The 20416-nt window shown below is 36.7% G+C and overlaps 2 protein-coding genes and 1 pseudogene across 4 annotated transcripts in view; all 3 read right to left on the bottom strand.

Annotated features, from left to right (window-relative positions):
• The window catches only part of LOC107681614 (protein eva-1 homolog B-like), a 6455-nt gene extending 3717 nt beyond the window's left edge, over window positions 1–2738 (bottom strand). The window contains exon 1 of the mRNA XM_016477923.1: window positions 2436–2738. The gene's annotated coding sequence lies outside the window, so the exon portion shown is untranslated. The remainder of the gene's footprint in view (window positions 1–2435) is intronic.
• Window positions 2739–5709: 2971 nt separating this feature from the next.
• On the bottom strand, window positions 5710–8892 carry LOC107681626 (U7 snRNA-associated Sm-like protein LSm10). 3 transcript variants are annotated; one of them, XM_016477942.1, is made up of 2 exons: window positions 8755–8892; window positions 5710–6415 (listed from the first exon to the last, which is right to left on the bottom strand). In XM_016477942.1, the coding sequence occupies exons 1-2, from the start codon at window positions 8768–8770 to the stop codon at window positions 6045–6047; spliced, it is 387 nt and encodes a 128-aa protein (XP_016333428.1). In that variant the 5' UTR covers window positions 8771–8892; the 3' UTR covers window positions 5710–6044. The 3 variants fall into 3 exon arrangements, with proteins under 3 accessions (XP_016333428.1, XP_016333430.1, XP_016333429.1); XM_016477944.1 differs by having other exon boundaries at window positions 5710–6413; window positions 8749–8892; XM_016477943.1 differs by lacking the exon at window positions 8755–8892 and adding an exon at window positions 7271–7408 and having other exon boundaries at window positions 5710–6413.
• Window positions 8893–8950: 58 nt separating this feature from the next.
• LOC107681612 (protein OSCP1-like) lies at window positions 8951–19970 on the bottom strand (annotated as a pseudogene).
• Window positions 19971–20416: the final 446 nt, after the last annotated feature.

The following is a 20416-nucleotide window of genomic DNA, read 5'->3' on the forward strand; positions in this document are numbered from 1 at the left end:
TAATAATAATAATACTTAATATCAATTAGCAAATTTTATCAAAACAAAGAGCATATTTTAAACAAGAAAAATTCAATTTAATAGAATCATACAGTAGTATTTAATAATAATGATGGTGGTGGTGATGATGATGATAACTGTATAATAATTAGTGCTGTCAAACGATTAATCGCGATTAATCGCATAAAAAAGAAGTTTTTGTTTACATAATATATGTGTGTGTACTGTGTATATTTATTATGTATAGATAAATACAAACACATGCATATATATATTTAAGAAAAATATGTTATGTTTATATATTAAATATATTTATATATAATATAAAATATAATAATATAAATATATAAATGTATATACATGTAAATATTTTCAAAGTATATACTGTGTGTGTATTTATATATACATAATAAATATACATAGTGCACATGCATATATTATGTAAACAAAAACTTATTTTGAATGCGATTAATTGCGATTAATCGTTTGACAGCACTAATAATAATAATAATTTTATTATTAATACTGTTATTATTATTATTTATAATAATATTAATTTTAAAAACGTTGTTGTTATAATAATGGTAACAATTATAATACGTCATGTAAACAAAATTAGCATATGAGCAAATTTGATGATCATATAAAAATGATCATATAAATATTATTCAACATAATAGTAATAAAAATAATAAAAAAAATTAATTAATTATACTTTATATAATCAATTAACACATTTTATCTAAACAAAGAGCATATTTTAAACAATAAAATGTTCATGATACTTTAAATGCAAAAAAATGCTTTTCCTGTGTCGTCTCAGTTTTGTTATTCTCTGCAGTCCTGTAAAGCCCCTCCAGTGTGGTTTACATTCTACTCATATAAACAAAAGACAAACAGGAATTAGGATACCGGGAATATGAGATTACACTAGAAGCTTGTAAACATTGTCAAGTCCTGCTCTAAGTACCAATTAGCGTGGGACATATGCCACAAGTTCCAAAAATATTCCTGTTAGTGACACAGCATACCAGACAGTGGCTAAATGACCTGCGTTCTGCCCCACAGCCGTGAGTCAATGACAGTTCCCAAACATACCATCAGACACCTGTCAGAGACTTTCCCAGAAGAGCAAACCTGCAGAAGGGCATGTAGCAGCAGAACCTGCTGAACTCATGCTTTTCTGCATATTCTCTCATCAGCAATCTTTAAAAGCATCTTTTTTTTTTTCCAAGAGGTATTCCATAGTTACATTATTAACAACATTAGCTGCTAGACCACAAAAAGGGGTTTTAATGCATGTTTTCAGTGATTTTGTTTATGGTCTGTTCCAAGAGGTTTAAGTATTCAGTCATTTATAGAATGTAAGAAATTTGGTTTGCAAAGAGTCACTGCCTTTTAATGTATAGTATTTTCTTGATAAAATAAATAATTGCATAACACACTAATATATAGTTGCTAGGGAATTGTGGGTGGTTGCTAGTTTGTTTCTATGCAGTTGCTAGGGTGTTGTGGGTGGTTGCTAGGTTGTTTCTATGCAGTTGCTAGGGTGTTGTGGGTGGTTGCTAGTTTGTTTCTATGCAGTTGCTAGGGTGTTGTGGGTGGTTGCTAGGTTGTTTCTATGCAGTTGCTAGGGTGTTGTGGGTGGTTGCTAGTTTGTTTCTATGCAGTTGCTAGGGTGTTGTGGGTGGTTGCTAGGTTGTTTCTATGCAGTTGCTAGGGTGTTGTGGGTGGTTGCTAGGGCATTGCTAATGTGTTATGCAATGTCTAGGCTGTTGTGAGTAGTTGCTAGGGTGTTCCTATGCAGTTTCTAAGAAGTTGTGGGTATTTGTTAGTATTTTCTTGCAATGTAGTGGTATTGTGGGTGGTTGCTATGTTTTTTACGCAGTTGCTAGGATGTTTTGAGTGGCTGGTAGGGCATTGCCATGCAGTTGCAAATGAGTTGCTAAGGTGTTGTAGGTGGTTACTAATCTGTTTCTACACAGTTGCTGTGGGTGGTTGCTAGGGCATTGTTATGCAGTTGCAAATGTGTTGCTAGGATGTTATGGGTGGTTGCTAGGGCATTTTTAATGCCGTTGCGTGGGTCAAAAGAGTCCGGCCTTGTAAGTCTCTGTGATATTCTGATTTTTAAACGATTTGCAGTATATGGTGGTATTCTGGATTTTAAATGGTTTATATGGTGATATTCTTGTTTTCTGGTTGATAAGACTAGAGTCACTCCTTCAGTGTAAATCTGTGGGATTTTTCACCTGGTTATATTTTTTGGCAGAAAAAAAATCTCCAATTGCTTAAAAGAAACAAGCAAGCTCTTTTAAACCAAACTAATCCACCCATATTACATTTTTGATTCATCTGATATCTGAACAATTTTCTGAAATCAAAGATAGTTTTGATGTTTTATTCCTTTAACAAAAATGAACTATTTTATGTCTTACCTTTTCTAACGAACCATCGTTTCTATCCAGACTCTCCTGGTGGAGGCAAGTTGAGTCGTGTATCCAGAGGCGCAGTGGCCTCACACACTGGCAGATGAAGCGGGAACACAAAACGCTGAGAGGTGCTTTAGCTCCAAACACACGCTCTTTCTCGCTCTACTCACACTTGTCTGTGCCTGACATCAGGAGAAGCAGCAGAAGCAGCAGCCCTCTGTACTCACACATACACAGCGGCTCTCTCACTGGGACCAGACCATAGGAAAGCAGTTTGGGCAAAGGGAGGTTTCCTGTCAGAGGGGAAAATAGAGTCAGGGAGGGGCAAACAACATGAGACTAGAATTTACACCCTCGGGAAGGCAGTGCGATCCAGGCCACATTTCACGCCTGCTGGTCACCAGATCAGTGTAAACCTCTTCTTCAGGTCCACACATGTATATTTGAGTGTGTTGTGTGGGTGTGTAAACCACAGAAAAACATACACCGTGTTTTCTTTAAGCTTAGACAGACACTGTGCTAAATGTAGCAGCTCAAATAGTTTGTACGTATGGTCTAGTATTGTAGTTTATACACTATACAGTGGCCTCAAAAATATTTTTAACGTTTTAATGCCAAGGACCCAAAAATATGACATTCCCCATGAGAAAGACCCCTTTTGTAATACATGAAGGCTATGTAATTCAAGCCCCATTTATACTGTAAGAAAATTAAGATAATTAAAAAAAAAAAACATTAAAGAATTGGTATTTATGTTATGTTGTACTAAATTATTTAAACATTATCTGTACTGTTAGATGTATAAACCTGCAGAAAACTCAATTCAAATTGATATATAATGCTTTTCACAACAAATATAGGTCCAAATCAGTTTTACAGAGAATACCAGTGAGCAGCTAAAGGCAACAATGGTGAGGAAAAACTCTAGAAAGATCCAATACAAAAGCAAAAACTATTTATTGCACGGGGAAAACTATTTTTTACATTTATTTCTTCATTTATGTCTTTATTTGTTACTGATAAAAACGAAGGCTCTCAATGAAATAATTAATCATATGATTCATATGATGAAGTTTTTAGAAAGTAGAATGAAATGTTACAATCTGTAAAAGTTAATTTACACATTTGTTTTTCCTCTAATTTTTTAAGCCACTCTAAAATTAACTAAATTAATAAATAAATATCTTTGGCTTTATAAAACTAAATATTAAACCTTTACTTATTTTTAGTCATTTCAAAGAAAGCACAAACACAAAAACATTTAACAAAAATAAGTGTCATAGTTTTACATTTTCTCATACACACTACTGTTTAAAGTTTAAATAAAATAAATGACACTAATATTTTTAACACATGGATGCATTACATTGATCAGAAGTAAATGCGTATCATTCTGTTTCAAATAAATGCTGTTCTTTCAAACTTTCTATTCATCAAAGAAAGTTCAAATGAAAAACAGATTAAGAACTTTATGTTACAAAATGTTACAATAGTAAACAATTAGTTTAAACTGTAATAATGTTTCACAGTGTTACTGTTTTAGTGTATTTGTAATGCATTAGTAATTTTAAATGTTCATTTTTTCTCCCAAAATTAAGAATCAATATTGTGCCACTTTGCATTTCTGAGAACATTAAAATCTCTAATACACCAGTTGATTAAAATACTTTTTTGCATGATCAAGCCCTTCTCACTTTTCCTTCAGAAAACAGTCTTTAAACTATGTTTAACGGGCCACGTCGAGCATGCCAGAAAGATCTGTCTGTTGAGGGTTAACCCTGCGGGGTGGAACAGGAAATGTCTGCAGTGGGCACAGCGCCTAGCGCTTCAGGCTATGGCTGGATTAAAAGAGCTCTTTTTGTTCCCGTCTGACGAGAGTTAAACACCTGAAGCGACTCTTAACCGAATGGCATCCTAAGCTTAGCAACAGCCAATGAAAACCTGTGAACTGTGCTCCTCAGATAAGTTGAGTCTGATGGAGATAAAAGGACATAATGTGGGCAGCATACTCACATCGGCAGGTGCATGCTGGGAAAAAGCTAAATACAAGTTGAGCTGAATTGCCCATTGAGATTGAACACCTTGAACATCATGCACCAGCATTCAAACCCTTAAAAATGATTTTTCTCTAATTGGGATTCAAGTTTCTTCGTAAGCAGCATATGTAATTTTCATGTTGTGCAATGTGTTTTTTGTTTACCAGAATATTCCTGTGTCCGGACATGAATGAGGTTTGAGTCATTGCAAGGACGATGATTATGTGGTCACTGAAAATCCTGCATCCTCATACGCAATGCCAAAACATATGTAGCATTCTGGAAGCAAAATAATATTGCTCCAAAATAAGATGTAAAATCTCTTGCCACATTGGCCACAAACTGAGACAAAAACAGACAATTTAGGAGACAAAAGCATTTGAATTCCTTCTGTTTGTTAGTCCAATCTGAAGGCTCGGGTTAAAGGAATGTTTCACGCAAAATTTTAAATGTGAAACAGAGCCATTATTAAGGCGTTTTTAACTTTAATCCGCTTTTTAATCCGGCGTTTTAAAAAACAAGTCCTCTATCTATAATATTGCTTTCAACAGTGAAAAAAGTATTCTTATCTGAATCAGGGGAGAAATATGCACAGATCAAGCACCGTTTACAAGCAAAAACAGTTAAAAACTGTTCTAAACAAATATGTTGGTGGATTTTGATGTGAGAGGACAACAGGGGATGGCCTTAATGATGGATTTGTCGCTTACAGACATGCAGACTTTAATTGATGGATTATTGTGATGTTTTTATCAGCTGTTTGGACTCTCATTCTGACGGCACCCATTCACTGCATAGGATCCATTGGTGAGCAAGTGATGTAGTGCTATATTTCTACAATTCTATTATGATATAGAGACAAACTCATCTACATCTTGGATGGTCTGAGTACATTTTCAGCACATTTTCATTTTTTGGTGAACTACTACAAATTAGTACTAATTTGACAGCTCATTATACTGTTCTATACATACAGTTCAAGTTACTATGTAATTGAATATCTTTATCCCCAACAGCTTGTCATGTTAGAAGATTACTGTCCAATCCAATCCAGGACTGTTCTCTTAATTATTTATATGATCGTCTGAAATTATCACCAATCCTGATCTTATGAAACTTCAGCAATAAAAAAACATTAACAGTCATTAAACTCAAAACAATGTTTTGAATTGCACAAATAAAGGCTGTAAAGTACCAATATTTGCATATAAACATAATTATTGTGATTAAGAGATAGTTGTGGTTGAGAGATATTGACATTGCAATTAAGAGACAGAACAAATATTAAAAGTAAAACGATGTGTTGTTTAAACAAACACAATGTCAACTTAAGGAACTCATCGATCAATGGTTATTTCACCGTTTACTGCTTTTTCAAACCACTAGAGTACACAGAAATAACTTTTCCCACACTTTTCCTAGAGATGATATTCAGAGCTCTTTCAGTCACCAACTAGCAACATTTTCAAAGTAAACTATGCATTACATTTTGCTCCATGACTGCATTACTTAATGAAAATTAATACTGCGCATTACAAAACCATATATTTGCAAGACAAACGTGAGTTTCTCATAAAAACTATTTTTTCTTAGAGTATTCTTTGCGTCCACCGCTTGCTCCAAAGTTTCGCACGCGGTGTATTTTGGCGAGCTGGGTCTCTATTGTCTCTATAATGTTCATGTGGTCTGGGATGTGGACATAACGCACGTTTCGGCCCGTGATGAACAAGTCGTCCATACTGGACACACGTCCACGTCTGTCCCTGTACAGAACCTTCTCCAGCCGGATGTTCATGAAAGCGTCCACGTTAATAACGCGTCCCCTCGCCGTGCTCTCGTCTCGCAGGTCAACGGTGGTCACCTGGCCATGCAGACCCTGAAGAAGAATCACCAGACTGTTCTCGGCGATGGTGCGTTCACGAATGGAATGGCTCACGTCCATGTTCACCTGTACACAGAGAAGTCATTAACATGTGGACAATGCCATCTGTCTTACAGTGGGAGTAATTTAACAACCAACCACTTTCTTTTTTATTTCTTTTTATGACACCAAAGAAGATGAAAAGCAAACTTGTGATTCTCTGCCAATTAATTATAAAAAAGTAGCCCCAAATAACTGTATGATTTGTATTACACCATTAGCTACCTGCTCAACGTTTCTATTTAAATGTTTTCGAGCATGTGCACACTTCCACATAATTAATGATAATTACTGGTTTCTGAGAGGCTCTGCTGATAGACAAACCACAACATTGCATGGGAAATATGCAAAATAGGTTTGTTGTCTAACCAGGTGTGATATAGAATGAAAAGCAATAATGTCAAATTCAGTAAAAATGTACTTTTATGGATAAATATGGATGTATTTATCTTATATAACAAAATAAAGTGTTTAAAGCCATTTTAAAGCACAAAAACATACAACAAAAAGTAACACAAACATAAGTTACATTTCATATATATATATATACTTATATGCTATTGATATTGAAATAGTGACTTGTTGCAAAGACTAAATAACTAACTTACCTAGATACATGCAAGAAAAATATTACTAACGAGCGAAGTACTGTTTAACGAACAGTCACTAGTGATCACTGAAAACGATACTAGTCACGAATCACGAAAAGCAAATATTAAGCTTTCCTGCAACTTTATCTTTAACGTCCTTATTGAGGCCATAGACTGCAGATTGAGGCACGCGAGATTTGTTTTCATTCAGAGGAAATAATTACAAAATCATTTAATTTTGAACCCAGAATCAGTCATAAATTCCACTTGAGGTAAAAGTATTTGTTGTATTACCTTGCTTTGTGTTGTCTAACATGCACAAAACATCATGTTTACACCCTAAACGGTTTCGCCGCGCTTTGTCGCAGAGGAGAGTGACGTCATCAAGACGTTCCGGATTGAAATCGCTCGCGCTCCCTCTAGCGAGTTAAACGTAGGAGAAACTAGGGCTAGGTGTCATCCTTTTTCAGTGATGATTTCTCAGGGTAAGTTTATTATTGAAAGCCAGCTATTTCAGCCGTTGATCAAGAAGAAAAAGGTTCACTGCTGTAGCGGGGAACGTTGTCACAATGGGCATCTGCTGTTGATTTGAGAATTGCTTTGATATATAAAATACTGTCTGGAAAAAGCAACATACCAGTAACGTTATTATGTTATTTAATGGCTAAATCGGAACAGTAAAAATACTAAAGATAACATGCAAAAATACCAAACTACTCTTGTGATTTAACTGTAGCTAATTATTTGTATCAAATATTTTTTCTTCTCCCACAACCTTATTTGTTATGTGCTTACATTTTAGACTTTTATGTTAAAACATTATTGTACACAGTACATAGGCTATACATTAAAATGTACTTTGTTAAAAGTTTTGTGCAGACTTGGAAAACATAATATAGAGAATCGCAATAAATAAATAAAAAATAAATCTAACCCATGTGACATCTTGCCCCAATCTGACATGTATAAATTATCCTGAGAACACAGTTCAACATTTCAGTCTCTTTATATTGAAGGTGATATTGTTGACACTTGTCTGAATGTATGTTAGTGTGGTTTTCTGTCTGCAGAATGAAACGCCTTCAGTCTGTTCCACTGAACTCAAAATGATTGACTTTCATTTTGCTGCAAAGAAACTAGATAAAAAGATAAATCAGTCATTGTCCGTCAATCAAATAAGACATATTAAACTGACATTATAAGTAAGTGTTTTATGAAAACGAATTCAGAAGAAACCGTCAACATTTTTAATTTTCAACATTTTTTCAAACATTTTTTCAACCAGTTTAAAGTTTAAAACATCACATCATTTAGGAAATCATAAACACAACCCATTAGAATGCGATTTTGCTTCCAGCTTGTTCTTTTTTAAAGCACAAAAACATACAACAAAAAGTAACACAAACATAAGATACATTTCATATATATATATATATACTTATATGCTATTGATATTGAAATAGTGACTTGTTGCAAAGACTAAATAACTAACTTACCTAGATACATGCAAGAAAAATATTACTAACGAGCGAAGTACTGTTTAACGAACAGTCACTAGTGATCACTGAAAACGATACTAGTCACGAATCACGAAAAGCAAATATTAAGCTTTCCTGCAACTTTATCTTTAACGTCCTTATTGAGGCCATAGACTGCAGATTGAGGCACGCGAGATTTGTTTTCATTCAGAGGAAATAATTACAAAATCATTTAATTTTGAACCCAGAATCAGTCATAAATTCCACTTGAGGTAAAAGTATTTGTTGTATTACCTTGCTTTGTGTTGTCTAACATGCACAAAACATCATGTTTACACCCTAAACGGTTTCGCCGCGCTTTGTCGCAGAGGAGAGTGACGTCATCAAGACGTTCCGGATTGAAATCGCTCGCGCTCCCTCTAGCGAGTTAAACGTAGGAGAAACTAGGGCTAGGTGTCATCCTTTTTCAGTGATGATTTCTCAGGGTAAGTTTATTATTGAAAGCCAGCTATTTCAGCCGTTGATCAAGAAGAAAAAGGTTCACTGCTGTAGCGGGGAACGTTGTCACAATGGGCATCTGCTGTTGATTTGAGAATTGCTTTGATATATAAAATACTGTCTGGAAAAAGCAACATACCAGTAACGTTATTATGTTATTTAATGGCTAAATCGGAACAGTAAAAATACTAAAGATAACATGCAAAAATACCAAACTACTCTTGTGATTTAACTGTAGCTAATTATTTGTATCAAATATTTTTTCTTCTCCCACAACCTTATTTGTTATGTGCTTACATTTTAGACTTTTATGTTAAAACATTATTGTACACAGTACATAGGCTATACATTAAAATGTACTTTGTTAAAAGTTTTGTGCAGACTTGGAAAACATAATATAGAGAATCGCAATAAATAAATAAAAAATAAATCTAACCCATGTGACATCTTGCCCCAATCTGACATGTATAAATTATCCTGAGAACACAGTTCAACATTTCAGTCTCTTTATATTGAAGGTGATATTGTTGACACTTGTCTGAATGTATGTTAGTGTGGTTTTCTGTCTGCAGAATGAAACGCCTTCAGTCTGTTCCACTGAACTCAAAATGATTGACTTTCATTTTGCTGCAAAGAAACTAGATAAAAAGATAAATCAGTCATTGTCCGTCAATCAAATAAGACATATTAAACTGACATTATAAGTAAGTGTTTTATGAAAACGAATTCAGAAGAAACCGTCAACATTTTTAATTTTCAACATTTTTTCAAACATTTTTTCAACCAGTTTAAAGTTTAAAACATCACATCATTTAGGAAATCATAAACACAACCCATTAGAATGCGATTTTGCTTCCAGCTTGTTCTTAATCATGTTTTGAACGTATAAATGCCAGGCATTTCCAAACCTACCATATTTTTCTGTAACCTTTCAGAATTACCACATGTATCCTGACACACAGTCTACAGTCACTTACCTTTAGAGCTCATCCATCATAGCCAGCAAGTCGTCCCCCTTGTTCCCGGGTCCCTCTGTCAGGCTTCCCCCTTCATCAAATTCTCCTGCTATGCGTGCCAGCTCAGTACTGGCCAGCTGATCCTGAGAATACCAAGGTAAACATTTTTTAAAAAGTGATTTATTTTGAGCCATTTACTGAAACTTAGAGTTTGGTGTTAATAAATTATTATTAGTAAATTTATGAGAGTGTCACTAATGTAAAAAAAAAATCAAATTATCTAATGATGTGGTTTGAGATTACCACAAACTCAGTATGTACTTATATGTACTTAACTGTGTCTAGGGCAGGTAATGCTAAAATATTATTCCAAACTCATAAAACATTCCTGAATTACCATTGCTGAATGGTTGCTTCTTTTGGTGTTAACTTCCCAGTAACTTAAATTTGATAGGAATTAAAATCATATGCCAAAAAGCTGTAAATTAAGCTCGCCCCTGGAGCAATGCTGCTGTTTCTTAGTAAATGATAGTAGATTTTACTAGCAGCATTCCCAGCCCTGGGCAACAAAATAAAGTAAACGAGGACATGAGCAGATTTGTAAAGTGCATGGCACAGCACCTGCGTGGCTTGTATGTTAATGACTCTAGATTACTGATGTGCCGTTTCTTCTGAAATTCCACTGAAAAACATTTTAAGAGATTGGTTATTTAAAATAACAAAAATGTTTACCTGTGATTTTCAATCAGCCCTTTGTAAAAAAAAAAAAAACTACATACAACCCAACTTATTTTGTTATTTATTTCTTTATTCTTTGCAAGACATTTGCAAGTTTTTTCTATATTGGATTGTAGGTAAATATCCAACTCACCCAGCACTCTTTTTTTCTTATAAAATATCTAATTATTATTTCGCTGTGAGAAACCACTCGCTAATGAATCAAACTGAATCACAAACAATTTCTGAACTTTACGAATCTGGTATCACTAGTTATTTTTCTAAACAGCTGACAGAAAGAACACATGACTTGATTATTGAAATATATAATACAAAATTATTCTCAGGTCAATTCACATTCACATATAAATATTTACCAATATTGGGGCTTGTACCCAAACATATCTAGCAACACTCCATATTGTGTGTATGTGCATTTTTGTCATTTTGTATTAGTTTTTTTTTGTTGTTGTATGTATGCCTCTAAACTCTGCCATTGCCGGTCCCGGATGTAAAAGGAGGAGGGTTGGGCGAAGGGCTAGCAACCCCTCCCCGTAAAAAGATCTTGCTACAGGAACGCCAACAAGGATTTCAACTGACCTATCGGTTCTGGGAGAGGCCGGGTAGTAAAAGCCAGACACTGGAAGCTACCAGGCTGAAGACCATCATTTCCACCAGGACCACCACCATCATCGGAACATGGAATGTGCGCACCATGTTCGAATCTGAAAAGACAGCGCAGGTGGCAGCGGAAATGAGGAATTATAACATCAGCATCCTCGGCGTCAGTGAGACCAGATGGATAGACTCCGGCCAGAAAAGGCTCGCCACAGGAGAATTACTGCTGTTCTCAGGACATGAGGAAGAAAATGCGTCACACACCCAGGGAGTGGCCTTCATGCTTTCCAAGACTGCACAGAGAGCACTCATTGGATGGGAGGCACATGGACCAAGACTCATCACTGCTTCATTTAGAACTAAGAAGAGAAGACTAAACATGAATATTATCCAGTGTTATGCCCCAACAAATGACAGCGAGGAAGATAAGGAAGGCTTTTACAACAGATTGCAGACCATCATTGACAGTCACTCAGGAAGAGACATCACCATGGTAATGGGAGACTTTAATGCAAAGATCGGGAAAGACAACTTGGGATATGAGGAGGTCATGGGACGAGAGGGCTTGGGGGAGATGAATGAAAATGGAGAGAGGTTTGCTGACATTTGCACTGTAAAAAATCTAGTCATAGGAGGAAGCGTCTTCCCTCACAGACACAAGGATACACAAGGCTACCTGGATATCACCGGACCGCTCCACCGAGAATCAGATTGACCATGTATGTATTACCAAGAAATTTAGGAGGTCCCTCCAAGTGCATGTCAGACGAGGCGCTGACGTTGCTTCGGACCACCATCTCCTTGTCGCCCGTGTAAAGCTGAAACTTAGGGGAAATTGGACAAGGGAGTCAAATCGGAGATATAGATTCAACACAGCACTTCTGAGGGATTCAACCAAACTGGAGGAATTTAAAATGACACTTGCTAACAAATTTCAAGTCCTGCAAGAACAAATGGAAGAAGATGATGAAGAGGAAACAGTAGACAAGAAATGGAAGACAGTAAATGAGGCGAAGAAGAAAACCTGACAAGAAGTCTTGGGCCCACTAAAATACAATCACAAGGAGTGGATCTAGGAAGACCCTTTGAAGAAAATAGAACATAGAAAAGAGAAGAAAGCGGAAATAAACAACAGCCGCACACGTGCAGAGAAAGCCAACAATATACACAAGCAAACAAGAGTGTCAAGAAAAGTATAAAGGTATATAAAAAGAAATATGTAGAGACCCTAGTAGCAGAAGCAGAAGAAGCCGACAGAAATAGAAACACTAAAGACTTGTATGCCACCACCAAAAAGTTAGCTGGAAAGTTTAGTAAACCAGAAAGACCAGTAAAAGACAAGGATGGAAAACAGATAAATGACGATGAAGGACAGAAGAGAAGATGGGCTAAACACTTTGAGGAGCTGTTTAACAGGCCAGCCCCACAGGACCCACCAGATATCCAACCAGCAGATAGAGATTTGCCAATAGACGATAGTGCACCAACAAAGGAAGAAATCTGTAAAGCCATTATGAAATTGAAAAGCGGTAAGGCAGTAGGACCCGACAGTATTCCAGCAGAGGCATTAAAGGCTGCCACAGAGACTACAGTAGAGATGCTCCATCCCCTTTTTAAGAAGATCTGGGAAGAAGAATAAGTACCCACAGAATGGAAAGAGGGTTATCTCATTAAGATACCAAAGAAAGGCAACTTGAGCTCCTGTTCTAACTATAGAGGGATTATACTACTATCCATCCCAGGGAAGGTTTTTAATAGGATTCTACTGGAAAGGATGAAGGACGTTGTCGACCCCCAGCTACGAGACCAACAGGCTGGCTTTCGCAAAGATAGATCATGCACAGACCAGATCGCAACTCTGTGCATCATCCTGGAACAGTCTCTCGAGTGGAACTCATCCCTGTACATCAGTTTTATTGACTTCGAGAAGGCGTTCGATAGCGTGGACAGGGCATCACTTTGGAGGCTGCTTAGACATTACGGGGTGCTGGAGAAAATCACTAACATCATCAGGAACTCTTATGGGGGACTGACTTGTAGAGTGGTCCACAGCGGTCAACTCACAGACGCCTTCCTGGTACAAACAGGAGTGTGGCAGGGTTGTTTGTTGTCGCTGTTTTTGTTCCTGCTGGCCATTGATTGGGTCATGAAAACATCCACAGCGGAAAAGCGAAACGGCATCCAGGGGACTCTATTGAACCAACTGGACGACCTTGACTTTGCGGACGACTTGGCCCTTCTTTCCCACACCCAGCAGCAGATGCAGGAAAAGACCAGCATTGTGGCAGAAAACTCCACTCACCTTAGCCTCAACATCCACAAAGGGAAGAGCAAGGTCCTGAAGGTCAACACTACCAACACATCACCCATAGTGCTGGAAGGAGAACCGCTAGAGGAGGTAGACGACTTCACATACCTTGGCAGCATCGTAAATAAACAGGGTGGAACTGACGCCGATGTGAAAGCAAGGATTGGCAAGGCCAGGACAGCTTTTCTCTAACTAAAGAATATCTGGAGTTCAAGAGACTTGTCCATCAAAACAAAGATCAGGGTGTTTAACACAAAAGTGAAGTCAGTGCTGCTCTATGGCTCTGAAACATGGAGGACCACTGTAACCACCACCAAAAAGATACAGACATTTATCAACACATGTCTGCGGCGCATTCTCCAGATCAGATGGCCCGATACCATCAGCAACCAGGAACTCTGGCAGCGCACAAGCCAAAAACCAGCAGACGAAGAGATCATTCAACGTCGCTGGAGATGGTTAGGACACACTCTCCGTAAACCAGCTTCCAACATCACTAGGCAAGCCTTGACATGGAACCCCCAAGGGAAAAGAAAGAGGCCGACCTCGAAAGAGAGAGAGGCCGAGACCTGGAAGCCGATGTCAAGAATACAGGCTGCACTTGGGGACAGATGGAGAGACTGGCCCAGGACCGGGATGCCTGGAGAACCCTTGTCGGTGGCCTATGCCCCAGTAGGGGGTAATAGGCGTAAGTAAGTATGCCTCTAGTTTTTATTAATTTTTATTTTAGTTTGAGTTATTTTAGTACATTGTTAAACTAAATAAGAACCATTGCCTTGGCAACTAGCTAAAGCAAAAATAAGTTAAAGTTTTTTTTTTAATTATTATTATTGTACTGTTTACATATTGTAATGTAAACTTATTTTATTTCATATATTATTTTATATTTTACATTTATATATTTATATATAAGATCCAAAAAGTATAAAGAAGCAACAGAAAAGTACAACAGAAAATCAAGCATGCCTTCGAGGTTGTGTGTGGCTTGTTGCAGGATTATGTCTGGATTAGTAATGCTTACATGCCCTCCTCCTCCTGGTCTAAGGCTAACAGGTTCACTTTGAAACCAGCGTCCACATTCAAGATTTTCTCCATCTCCATTCCACCCATTAGTTTAGCGAGCAGGTTGAGTTCCTCTGTGGCCAGAGGATTGGGCGTTGTGTCTGCCTGTCCATAACATGTTCAGATATTCACACAAAAACACAGTAAAATCCAGAGAACATTGAGTTGCAAAGATAAAATTTCAATAAATCTACATGTTATTAATGTTATGTTATGTTATGTTATGTTATGTTATGTTATGTTATGTTATGTTATATTATATTACATTAGTAGTAGTCTTTTGTTTTCCTTAACATGAGCTGTACTATTGGAATCTTGCATGATGCCTGCAGTGAGGGTGTACCTGCTTTGGTTTCCTTGTGCTGTTAGAGGTAGTTGATGGATCCATTTCTTCAGGTGAGGGTGTGTTGTACCTGTACAGAGGTCAACAGAGATTCACATACACATACAAACATACATATACATATATACATTTGTGGTTGATAAGATTAAAAAAATAAATAAAAAATTTTTTTTTTAAAGAGTCTTAAAAGTCTTTACTCACACATGCTGCATTTATTTCATTGGAAAAATAAAGTAAAACTGTAATAACAGTAAAATATATTATTACAATTTAAAATAGCTTACTGTCCTCCATTTGAATGTATTTTAGAATGTAATTAATTTATGCTGCTTACTATTTTTGTGGAAACTGTGATATATATATATATATATATATATATATATATATATATACACAATGCCACGGAGGCAGCCATCATCGTCGGCGCCATCTCACATAAGGCAATATCCCACATATATCAAGGAATATATGGTATTAACCTAAAAACTAGCAAATAAATTGCTCGTGCAACTATGCTCATTCCTAGCACTTGGTGCCATTTGAGTCCTCATGACATTAGCTGTGTCCCAAAGTGAAGTGCACGGACTCCGAAGTGCGCATTTGAAGTGCGATTGCATCACAGCGGTGCGACGAAGGCTGTTCCAATTCAAGAATGCACCCTCCAAAGACCGCATTCCAAGGCTGCGTTCCAGTCCATTTTTTTATGCCCTTCACTCGCAAACTTCCCTCCGTCTCTTTTACTCAGATGTACGTCATTGATTACGTTGCTTGAGTGCCCACTACTGGCGGAACCCTTGGAATGTGCTGAACTGGAACAACCTAAGCACTTGATCACTTAGAATCCGCTTTGGAGTTGGTTTATTGTTTACATGTTTCCCCTTACGAATTTGTTTGGTGCAGCATTCTATATGTATATAGATATGCTTGGGCTGTTATAAATGTAAAAAATTTGTTTTTATATATTATAGAGTTGTTTGGGGTGGGGATAAATTAAACGCGATCTGCGATGACGTCATAATCGTGTTGCATTGTGGTCTGTGGAGTGGCCTGAAGTGTGCATATGAAGTAGAATTGCTCCCTCTGTCAAAATCGAGAGTTTGAGGGTATGTCCATGTAAACTTCCCTCGTCCACTTGACGAAGTGGAACGCACTTCAAAATGACGGTGGGGATTCCCCCGAGGGTAAGTGCTTAGGGAAGTTCGCGAGTGCGTGTCTAAAAGTGAACTGGAATGCAGCCCAAGGCCGATTTGCGTCACCGCGGCGTGACGAAGGCTGACGTATTTCTAAAGCCATTTCCCAAGAAAATGAAGTGTACATCTGATGGACACTTCACACCCTACCATATCCCAGAATCACTTGCGTGCAGATGATGGAATTTATATTCAAAGAACACGGAGGATGACAGTTATGTGGGGTAATTCACATTGAAATGTAAGTATTGTGTTTTCATTTACTCAAATCAGCACAAAATGGCCATTTGGGTTCTGGATTTTTTCTTTCAAGAAAATTGAGACCTGATGAAAGAACATATTACAAAATCTCATGCAATCAGTAAGTGTCACTACAAGCGCATAACGGAATGACTGCGCTTGGATGTTCTTATAAAAAATGTCATGACACCGTAATGATTTGCATACAACCATATGATCTGGCAGCGATCCATTTCAAACACTAATGACAATATGCCTTCATAAACAATTATTAACGACTTACCCTGATTTGCATATCTTGAAAGAGAACCAGCAGCGTGTGTCGGATGAGTTGAAACTCACCATCAGATAAGGGTGTGTATACCTTAGAAAAATGTGCTTTTTAAATTTGGCAAGTGTGCACTAGAAATAGCAATAACATTGGCACAGAAAAGCAACTGGATGTGTGATGGATTTTATATAGAATTACTTTACAACAGTTCTTAAGTAGATATATTTATATATATATTACTCATAATGAAACAAGACGTTTACACCGCATTTAAAATCTAAGCGCAAGCTAGTTCTTGGTGGACAACAGTGGACTTTTACCTCAATAAGCTGCCTCTGGGCTTCATTGATCTGGTTAACGAGGCTGGGATTATCCTTCACCAGTTCCTTGATGGTGTCCGTGTGGTTGAAGGTGATAAGCAGTAAATCTTGTGGACGTGGACACAGAACGATCTGATACTTAAAGGCCATAGTCATCAAATCGTAAAGCTACAATAAAGACAACAACACAAACTTACAAAGGAAATTGGTAATAAATATAGACTGTAAACATTTTTGTGCCACATAAACTGAAAAATGTGCTATATGTGGTCTAAATTAACTGGTTTTATTCAAGTCAGAAATGTTATTTAATATGACTGAATGTAACTGACTACATTTAATTCATTTTTTCTGGGTTGGAACAAGTAGAAATAGCACTGTTTTATAGTTGCATTACACGTTGTAAAATGCTACTGGTTCATAGATAAAATTTAATAATGCTAACAAAAATATTTTTTTGTTTACTTAATGTTCAGAAGTACAATGTTCAGAAACACAAGTAATGCATTTTGTTGTTTAATGCGCTTTCTCTGATTTGTTTTAATTTAAGTCACCATGCTGCATATTTTTTTTGTTTGTTTTTTGTTTAAATAGATCTAGACTGAAAAAACATTTATTCAACATCTTCCCAGCATGCACTGGGGCATGAAACTTGATATAGTTACATTATTTGCTTGCTTTGTTTACATCGCCTTTTTTTGTCATATTTAATAACCTGTTGATCATGGCAGATTTTGATAGTTGACCCAAAAATGAAAATTTACTGAAGCTTTACTCACCCACAGACCATCCAAGATGTAGATGAGTTAATTTGTTTATTGGATTATATGACAGTTACAGTGACAGTTTAAAGTTAAAACAACTTACTGATGGATTTGTTTCTTACAAACACACAACTTTTCACTTCACAAGACATTCATTGATGGTCTGGAGTCGTGTGGATTACTTGTTTTACATACTTTATTGTGATGTTTTTATCAGTGATTTGGACTCTGATGGCACCCATTCACTGCCAAAGATCCATTGATGAGCAAGTGATATAAGGTTAAATGTCTGTTCCAGTGAACAAACTGGATGGCCTGAGTGTGAACAAATTTTCAGCAAAAGTCAATTTTTTGATGAACGATTCCTTTAAGCCATGGCAAACTGACATTTTAAGTTCAGTCAAGACTTAAATGTAAGAAGCCATGCAAACTGTTGCCTAAAAGTATTGGTGTTTTTCAAGTAAAAAAACACACACACACATTTTCATTTTAAATAGCTGGACAACCAGTCCTACTTTTGGCCTGGTGCATACTGTACATGTACAATCAAGACCATTCATTTTTACTATTTCTTAAAGTACTTTAAGGAATTACGTTTAATCTGAGTAAATCTTTCTCTAATAATGTATTTAATTACTGGCACTCTAAGAAAACTCAATGCAAACAAACAAAAAAAAGGAGTGTGATTCACAATTGTTTTTGCCTGGGGAGAGGGTGAGTTCATACCTTATCCATGCTGGCCGGGTTTAGACGCATAATAGAGGCGTGTGCTAGCCGTGTCAAAACTGTCCGCAGGGCTCGGTGGGAGTACAGATCCTGCGGCCGCAAGAGCTCCTCTAGAAAAGCCTTATTGAACATAGTGGCCACTATATCATTCATAACTAGAAAGAGCATGAGAAAGATGAGTAAGAAAAAGAGAAACATTGAGGCAGGAGTCAAATCCTAAATATCCCACAGAAAGAAATGGAAAGAATCTGCTAGTTTGCATTATGAAAATTATTTTTGTACATTAGTTAATTATGGGTTTGGTTATGAAATACATACATTATATTAACCTTAATTTTGGATAATAAAATGTAGTATGATATGACTTTTTCCGATTATTGATTGCTTTTGGTACATGTGGCACTGTGTGGATGACATATATTTATTTCTTAACGAAACCCCTTAGAATTTCACAACATTTAATGAATGATTCTTCCACACATGCTTTTTCTGTTACAAAATAAGCTGCATGTAACATATAAAATATTTGCAACAAACTAAATAGGAAGAAAGGTAATGAAAAAAAAAGAATGTACCTCTTTTCCTGTCATCATCTGTCCAACGACCTGCAACAGAGCATTTAACCTGCGTTAAGGCCAAATTTCTGTTACATCTGAGCAAGCACTTCTCCTTCACTCAGTCTTACGACAGGGCATAGTTTAGTGCAATTGAAAATTAGGCATGGTACTGTACATGAATCTGTCAGTTAAGCACGCTACCTTCTGACAGAAGCTGAGATAACATCAAATCATGCATGTGAATAGATATATTTCTAAAACTGTCATTATATTTGCATTTTAAATATATTTTAATTATATTTAGAGACAGACAGACAGACAGACAGATAGATAGATAGATAAGATAGTTAGATTAGGCTACCTTTTTAAAGTAACTTACTAAATATTACAATGATTTGCATAAGGCAAATATGCACGATATGACATGACATAATGGGAATAAGATGGCTGACAATCATTGGGACACCAATTGTGGATGTTTATGGTTTGTGGATTATGTCAACGTTTCATTATTTGCTTTTATTTTATTGTTTGCATTTAACGAGTAGCCTGGTTTTTCCCCTTTTTCTGCATTTGAGAATCAAATTAATTCATATAACACGTCTTTTTTTTGTCTGTAGCCTACTTTTGTTTTTATTGTCATAATACATTCATAAAACAGACAAAAACGCGCGAAGGTTGGACTAGTTATTGGCAGCTTGCTAAAGCAGGATTCAGGTAGATATGCAGCTATTGTATCTATTATCGTTACCTCTCTGAGTTTTCTCATCGTTGTCATCCTGCGCTCGGAGGCGCTGATCCAGAATGTAGATCATTTCTCCGCCGAGGTTTATGATGAGCAAAGGAAGAGTTCTTTGAGACATGATGAAAAGAGTTATTGTACGGTTTTATTATCGGCTCACTTATTGAATAAACCACAGGAACAAGTTACTGCAGTCGGCGCGGCGCGTGTTTTTTTTTATCAAGTTCATTTTCTTCTGGCATATGCCGCTTCTAGCGGGGCATTATGACGTCACGTAATGCCACGCTGACCCACTGCTCCTGCGCGCTCGCGCTCGCACAATGTGTTTGTGCTTTAGGAAGTTATAATATGAGGCTATACTGTTAGCGTGATGTTAGCTGTAAACTATTGGATGATACAAGTTTGTTAAAATGGTAAGAGTGGGCCAGTGTTGAGCCAGTGGATCACCCCTTATAAAGGATTATCTTACTGTATTTCTATGTTAAATTTCATTTGTTTTAGACCAAATATTTGTGATTTCGTTCTTTGTTTTGAATTTGATTTTTTCTGAAAATGTTAAATAGACTTTGTTTTTGAAAATTGGCCATTGAAGTTTTTATGAAATTGTATTTCCCTGCACAAGGCTCCAGTCCATCACAGGGCTCTCAAAT

This window comes from Sinocyclocheilus anshuiensis, unplaced genomic scaffold (assembly GCF_001515605.1).
Source record: "Sinocyclocheilus anshuiensis isolate Anshui unplaced genomic scaffold, SAMN03320099.WGS_v1.1 scaffold1524, whole genome shotgun sequence".
NCBI classification, from domain to species: domain Eukaryota; kingdom Metazoa; phylum Chordata; class Actinopteri; order Cypriniformes; family Cyprinidae; genus Sinocyclocheilus; species Sinocyclocheilus anshuiensis.